The 8,603-nt window shown below is 21.1% G+C and overlaps 1 protein-coding gene across 1 annotated transcript; it reads right to left on the bottom strand.

The window, feature by feature from the left end:
* Nucleotides 1–2,456: 2,456 nt before the first annotated feature.
* On the bottom strand, nucleotides 2,457–7,950 carry LOAG_10408 (hypothetical protein; the record flags this gene model as incomplete). Its single annotated transcript, XM_020448155.1, has 10 exons — nucleotides 2,457–2,544; nucleotides 2,832–3,036; nucleotides 3,363–3,473; nucleotides 3,998–4,194; nucleotides 4,325–4,453; nucleotides 5,033–5,275; nucleotides 6,221–6,332; nucleotides 6,844–7,029; nucleotides 7,417–7,532; nucleotides 7,879–7,950. The coding sequence occupies 10 exons, from the start codon at nucleotides 7,948–7,950 to the stop codon at nucleotides 2,509–2,511; spliced, it is 1,407 nt and encodes a 468-aa protein (XP_020301676.1). The 3' UTR covers nucleotides 2,457–2,508.
* Between the last annotated feature and the right edge of the window lie 653 nt (nucleotides 7,951–8,603).

Raw genomic sequence — 8,603 nt, 5'->3', positions numbered from 1 at the left:
ACTTAGTTGAAATCTTAAAACAGTTTAACTATTTTTTAACCTTAGCCTAGTTGATCTAATACAGTAACATTTTTTAATCTTAGCCTAGTTGATCTAATACAGTAACATTTTTTAATCTTAGTCTAGTTGATCTAATACAGTAACATTTTCTAATAGCTAGCAAAATTATTCCCATAAAGCATTTCCATAAAGTAGCATTCTGTTATAAAGTTTTAAACTTTTCCTTAAAAAAAAAAGTAAAAATCCAACAAAGCATATAAGATAATATGCAATATATTATTTCATTTACATATATTAAATGTTACATGAAGTGAATAGAAGCAATTAATTAATTAATTAATTAATTAATTATTAGAACTCAAATATTTTTCAAAAATTTCAAAATAAAATAATAGTCTTACTTTTTAATAGTAAGCAAAACGCTTCGATTACTTTTTATTTCATTTTCATCTTCACCAATTAATTTTTCTGATGAAGAACTGGAATAATGATTTTATTTAAAAAATCAATCAGTATTCATTAAATAATTGTTTGAAAAAAATTGTTTCTAAAGTATTTTGAAAATTTTTTCTTTTTTAAAAAGCAAGAAACAATAATTTGCTAAATTTAAAAAAAAAAAAAAAAAGAAAAAATTAGAATGCAAATGCTGTTAATCTTTGAAATAAAATAATAAAAATGAAAAAATAATGGTTCTAATTAATATCTAACATAAAATTCAATTATTAATCTGCTATGTAATTAATAGTTCTAATTAACATTCAGCATAAAATTTAATCAGTTAACCTTGTTATGCAATTAACGCGTCTAATTAATATCAAACATAAAATTTAATCATTAACTTGCTATTTAATTAATAGTTCTAATTAATACCAAACATAAAATTTAATCATTAACCTGCTATGTAAGCATGATTCGGTAATTGATATCATTGATTGCTGATCATCGAATGTTGCCGATTTTGTGATGGATTTTTTTTCCGATATAATTGATTCATTTCCCGTTTCAATATCATCTTGATCATGTTGTAAATGAAATTTGCTTGGTCTTAAAAAAAAAAAAAAAAAGTAGAAATTTTTGCTAACATAGTTGATCAAACTTTCTCGCGATTCTTTTTTACTCCAATAAAGCTTTATATAAATTAGCTTTACGAATTAGCTTTATGAATTAGCTTTATAAATTAGCTTTATGAATTAGCTTTATAATTAGCTTATGAATTAGCTTTATAAATTAGCTTTATGAATTAGCTTTACGAATTAGCTTTATGAATTAGCTTTATAAATTAGCTTTATGAATCAGTTTTTAATTTAGTTTTTAACTTTAAAATTTTTCATCCATTAATTTTGTTTATTTTTGCATAGTATTTTCATTAATTAACCTTTTGGGTTTTTTATTAAAACCAAGCCAAGCGATGATTTTTTGTTTCCAACTATATTTTACTTCAATTGTATCGGATTTATTATCGTCTTTTTTGCTGTTGCTTCAATTTTTGTTCCGGTTTTTCGTCATCTGATTCTGAATGCTCCGCTTCACTAACACTTCTAAATAATATCATCATTGAGGAATAAACATCTTTCAAGTATAAAATTTCGCTTGGCGATAATTCATTTAATTTAGTATTTAATTTAAACAGTTATCAGTTATATTCGATACTTAAATTCGTATTTTCTGGATATTCATATATAATTATGTTTAAAATATATTTATAAAATAAATGAATAACTGGAGTAATTCTAATAATTTTAATCAAAATATGAATTCAACATTCAATTCCTGTACTTTGACGCAAATATAATTTAATCGATTATTTAATATTTTCTGATGAAAAATTTGATATAATAAAATATTAAAATATTATCATATCATAAAATTCTATCATTAAATTACATCATATAACATATTCATCTATTTCATACTATAAAATAACTTACTTTAATGATGGAACATAACTATGTAAATCTTTATTACTTCTTTTATACGATCGATCTGGTGAAATTTCATCATCCTAAAAATTTACATTATGAATAAAATTATTCTTTAATTACTTACACTTGATTACATTTTTAAACTTTTACTCGTACTAAGAGTAACTTAAATGTTTATATCATAAAATTTATGATCAATTTGAAAAAAATAAAAAAATAGTAATATTTTTTTTCTCTTGCCTCTTTTTTTTTTTTAAAGACATTTTAAATAATACAGGAAAAATTTTGTTGAATAAAATGCGTAAATTATGTGGCAGAAAAAATAAAAACAATGTCAACTGAAAAAAAAAAAACCATATATATAACCATTAATATTATATGAAAATAACATTTAATAAAGCATAAATATTTGTAATTATGCAAAATATAATTTAAAAAAAAAAAAAAGAAAAAGATAATAAAGAAAAATTAACCATTGTATTAATAATTTTATTCGTTGCAATATTATCACCTACTTTACTGGTATGTAAAATAGGATGTGAAATTTCTGGATTATTAGATGTTACACGTTTCTTTCCACCACCAGCTAATTCAAAAATTCGTTTTTTTCCTCCGTCCTTTCCTAAATAAAAAAAAAGAAAATACGACAATAAATTTTAGAAAATTTCTTAAATGATAAAATATAAAACTAATATTGTTAATTAAAAATTCTTCCACTTTCTCTTTTTTTTTTCTTCCTTTTTTTGTTTCCTAATTTTATCATTTAAAGAAATATTAGAAAAAAAAAAAGTATGTGTAATTTGAATTTATTTCATAAAATAAAAATATTATAAAATTTCATGAAAAAGTATATTTGAAACAATAAATGATGCTTAAAAAAGGAAAAAAAAAGGGATAAAAATAACTTACGTGTAATAATTGCTTGGTGAGATCCGTATTTGCTTCACGTAAACCACGTACAAGAGCAAAAAGGAAATATATAGTTAAAAGGAGAAGTAATAAAACTGGAATAACAATACCCGGTGATATCATATATCTGATCGCATCAAAAAGGCCTTTTGTTAAATTACGATCAAGTAATTGTACAATTACACTGTAGAAACGTTCCTGACTTCTGAAATCATCTAATAATACTTCCTTTTTTTTTTTAAAAAAAAAAAAAATAGAAATAAAAAATTTTTTTTTTTTTTGAATTTAACTTTTCTTTTTTTTTTAATCATATTATTCCAAAATGGATTAGTTGAAAAAGTGCTTTTAAAGAAAAAAAAAATGGATAAAATTAAAATAAAAAAAATAGTTATTATTCTAAAAATTGAAATTAAATATAAAATATAATTGGAAAAATTTAATTTGACGTGTTAAATTTCAAATTTAGTTTTTTTTTTTCTTAAAAATGACAATCAAAAATTATTGTAAAAAAAAAAAAGAAAGGAAACAAACCCAAATGGACCACATATTTTGGATGGTTTCTTCGAAGCGATTACATAACCTACCGGAAGAGTACAAAGGAATAACATAAGCAATAATAGCATCAAATAAAAATTACTTGACCTAAAAAAAAAAAAAATGGAAAAATTTTGAAATTACAAAAAAAAAATTTGAAGGTTTTTTTTTATTTTTTACAAACGATTTTATACAATATTCTATTTGCATCAATGAAAAATCTGAAAATTAAAACAATAAATATAAAAAATTAATTTTCTCTCAAAATAATTAGAAATTTAATTAAAACGGTAATGAAATATGCTTTAAGTAAAGCAAAAAAAAAAAAAAGAACGAATAAAAACACCATATTAACAAAGTAATAATAGAAAATTAATTTACAAAAAAAGAAAAAAAAAAAGTAAGAATGGAATAATTCCAAAATTTAAATTAAAATAAAATATATTTAAATAAAGCCAAAAAAAAACGAATAAAAACATCGTATTAACAAAGTAATAATGAAAATTAATTTACAAAAAAAAAGTAAGGAAGGATTAATTCTAAAATTTAAATTAAAATAAAATGAATAAAATATATTTAAATAAAGCCAAAAAAAAAGGAGAGCAAATATTGCTAAATTATATTAAACAAACCTGGATGCACGGAATATTTGTCGAGCTGGTACATTACAGGTCATTACAGCCCAACCTCTAATGTACATTAGAATAATTAATTTAATATTATTAATAGCTGGTAACATAGGAACAAAAAATAATCCCAACCATATCATCCCTTGATTATTCACTAAATGTAGCACATTTTCCGCAACTTTAAATTCACCATATTCTGGCTGCAATTAATAAATTTTATTCAAATTGTGGAAAAATTTAAATAATTATAAAATTTTAGAATTTTTACTTTTTCTTTTGTTTTTTTGTTTTTTATTTTTTAAATATTGATAAGAATAAAGTGAAACATACGAAAGTTGTTTCTAAATTCCAAAACCACCAAATATTGGTATATCGAACCCAAAGTGCTCGAAGAAAATCAATCACCAAAATGGATGCAATTGTCATCACCAAATCAGTCGTTACCAATTTTGTTATTTCCTTTAATTTGTTTTTTTATTTATTTATTTGAATTAAAATTTTCAGCAGGTACTGTTTTATTTAAAAATTATTTTATATTTAATAATTCCTATCTTATATTATTCCCTTTTTCTTTTTTAATTCCTTTTCATTAAACATGAAAAACAATTCAAATATTTTGTTCATTTTATTGCCATTAGATATTTTGCTTTTTTTTTTAATTTTTATTGTTTTTTAAAATTACTGAAATCATTAAATTTTGATCAAGTACTGTTTTACTCAAATCATACAATTTTAATTATGTACTATTTCGACGGAAATCATTAAATGCTCAAGTATTGCTTTCATTCAGAATTATTTTAAATTCTATATAATAATTAGTAATTAAGATAATCACAATCATTTTGATGATAACAATCGTAGATGATCATAATCATTTTGATGATAACAACCGTATAAGTAACATATTTGTAAATGATTGATAATGATATTGCAATGACAATAGTGATAAATGTTTAGCAGAATAATGAGAATGTAATACCAAATGATTCAATTTTAGTAATAATTAACAAAAAAAAAAAAAAAAGGAATATGACAAACCTCTCCAATGAGATTTTCCCAGCATTCTTCATACCAATCCGTGGATAAGCGGGCTGCTGATAAAACCGCTTGTACGGTAGTAGAATAATTTAAAAATGTCGGTCTAGCAGAAATATTTCTTGTCCAATCAGTATTACCAATTGGATATGCGACAAATGTACTCGCATTCATTAGACCACGACGATTTTCGGTTACAACAGCTTTTGGATTTGTAATACCAAGTGGACCAAAATTTGGAAAAACCTTGAAATAATACAATGCTATGATAAAGATTTATGCAATTATAATAGAAATTATTATAATTAATTACGATAATAAATAAAAGAATAAATTAAATCCATTACAAATAAAGCTATCTAAGCATGCATATTTCGTATCAAAAAAAAAGCAAAATTATTGATATGATAATTGTTTTATCATATAAGTAGAAAAAAAGAAAAGAAAAAATTAAAGATCAAAAATCAAAAAGGGAAAATCATGTAATAATCATGATGAAAATATTATGATTAATTTTATTATAACTATCCCAACAATCAGTTTGTTGTATGTTTATGCGTTTAAAAAAAAAGTTGATAATAATAATAGAAAAAATATTATCATTATTTTAATTACTGACTATTATAAATATCAAAATAAAAAAAAAGTACATATTTATTGTTGATAGAATAATTAATTGCATGACGATAAATTTAATCAAACGTTTACTATTTATGCTCTAAGAAATTTAATTCTAAATTTGTGATAATCATAATGATAATAACCATTACAAAATTATGATGATAATTATAAAATACAATGATAATAATAATCATTACAAAATTATAATAATAATTATAAAATATAATGCTGATAATAATCATTGCAAAATTATAATGATAATTATAAAATATAATGATGATAATAATCATTTCAAAATTATAATGATAATTATAAAATATAATGCTGATAATAATCATTTCAAAATTATAATGATAATTATTAAATTTGTTATCATAAACATAATACGGTTGAATTTATCTTCCTCTCTCTCTTCTTTTTTTTTTTTAAGTAATATCAAAAATCATTTTTGAATAATCAAGAATTAATTTCGAATTAAACCATAACAAACATTTGTATAATTATAATGTTAATAATTATTCATTACAATATTACAATTATAATTATAAAATATAATAAAAATAAACTAACAGTTGTCCATGGTTTACCAGAAGATGGCGTTGTTGGAATGTCATTAAATTTACTACGATTGAAAAGTGATGATGCTACAGATGGAAAATCGAATACCACTTGACGACCAATTCTAATAATAATACAGTATCATTGATAATTAAAATAAATATAGTTTTTGTCCTTTTTTTCTTTTTCTCGCACAGAAAGATTCAATTTATAGTATTTAAAATACAAACCTTTCAGGTAGATTTCAAAAAAAAAAAACGCTATTAATGATTAATTAATTATAACGTTTCGAATTAAAGTATTCAAATTATTTTTTTTTGCTTTGCCTTTTTTTTTCTTTGAAATTATTTGTTTACTAATATAATAATATCCAAAGAAGTAATTCTGATTGTAAGAAAGTAAGTTTAATAGAAATAAAAGTAAGAAGCATTCATAGAAGTAAATCGAATTTATTTCTAATTAAAAATTTGTTTTAATTAAAAATAAAAAATACAAACTAAATTAGAAATAGAAATTTCAAATTATTAATTTTCAACAGAAAAATAAACAACAATGAAAATTGTATTTTAAATCTGAATTTAATTTGTTTTTCTTTTTTGCTGAGAAATGAAAAAAAAATATAATTTAAAAGGAACCGTTGTTTAATAATTTGATTATAGGAAGTGTTGTAAACCGGTCCCTTATTATTATTATGATAATCGGAATATTGCGGAACCGGAATAAGATGTTCACCAACATTTCGTTGATTTTCCATTGTATTCAACATGAACATCAATGAAATAATAAGTGTATAATAATTCAATATGTAGAGGAATAAAACCCTAAAATAATAATGAAATAATATTTGACACATATTATCATTATAAGCAAATTATCACTAATTAAAATTAACAGTTGATAAGAACCGAAAGAAATTACCAAACTATTGCTATTATCACTACGAGAAAATGTTATCAATGTATAAAATTAACAATTAAATATGATTATTCGTACATTAATGCAAATATTAATATCATCAAATATACTGTATTTGAATGAGTTTTAGGAAAAAAATAAGATTAAAGGAAAAAAAAACAAAATTATCATTTATTGTAACTGATAAAAGATATATATGATAATTTTATTCAATAAATTTAAAATTAAATAAAAATTTAAACTTAAATAGGCAAATATAATTTAAAATTAAATAGGCAAATATATACGAATACCTTCCTAATTGTAATCGAAGAGCAGTTCGTGGATGATATCGTTCCATTTTACTGATGAGATCGAAAAAATTTGGAAATGTTAAAGTGATAAATGAGACCGTTATTGATACTGCATTCTATAAATGTATCAAAATAATTTATTTCTTAATAATTTGAAATTTTAAATTTAAAAAAAAATGAAAAAAATTTCTTTTATAATAAAATAATAATACATTTTAAAAAAAAGAAAAAATTTCTTTTATAATAAACTAATAATATATGATTGATGAAAAAAATACAACAAACTTTCCATCTTATCATTCAATCATTCATTTTTTATCAAATCAAAAAAACAGCAAATTAAACGACAAAAATATAACTTATTCAATCTAATTTATTATAATTCAATTTATTTTAAAATTTTAAAAATTTTAATTATTTAATTTAAATTGTAAAATTTCATAATATACAATAAACTCATACTCGCTGTATAAAACTTGTCTTTGTTGTAATTTGGCTAACAGCAAGAATAGCCCATACTGATCCAGCTTGCATCGCAAAAACTAATATATTCGCTAATACACGAAGAGTAAATTGAAGAAAGCTATAAGAATAAATTATAAAAAAATAATTATTATATTACGTAAAAATAATTAAATATAAAATTAAACGAATTCAAATATGATTATTTTGGAATGAAAAAATTTTGTAAATTTCTCACATTTTCATTTCTAATTTTAGGAAAATAAAATTACAATGATATTAATATTTTGTTTTAATAATTACAAAAAAAATTCTTATCTTATCGTTGATAACAAATGTGAATGGAAAAAAAAAGACCAAATAAAATTATCATTTGGTTGGTTAATAATTTGTTTCATTTATTTTATATTATCATTTTTTTTTCCGGATAAAATTGATCAAATTATCAATTAAAATATCACTTAATCTATAATTTCCATCTGATTATTATAGTTCATCCTTTTGTTATGTTAAATACTTTATGAAGCATATTTACTAGACTATGAAAAAATTAGCATATCATATATTACTTATCAAAATCTAATGCCAAACGTAGATATGATACAATTGTAAATATTTCCTCAAACATAGATACGCTAAATGACGTAACTGTAAATATTTCCTCAAACGTAGATACGCTAAATGACGTAATTTGTAAATATTTCCTCAAACATAGATACGCTAAA

The sequence above is a fragment of the Loa loa genome (genome assembly GCF_000183805.2).
Source record: "Loa loa unplaced genomic scaffold supercont3.199, whole genome shotgun sequence".
In the NCBI taxonomy this organism is placed as follows: Eukaryota; Metazoa; Nematoda; class Chromadorea; order Rhabditida; family Onchocercidae; genus Loa; species Loa loa.
Note: the sequence above shows the minus strand (reverse complement) of the source record. Positions and strands in the feature narration are given on the sequence as shown.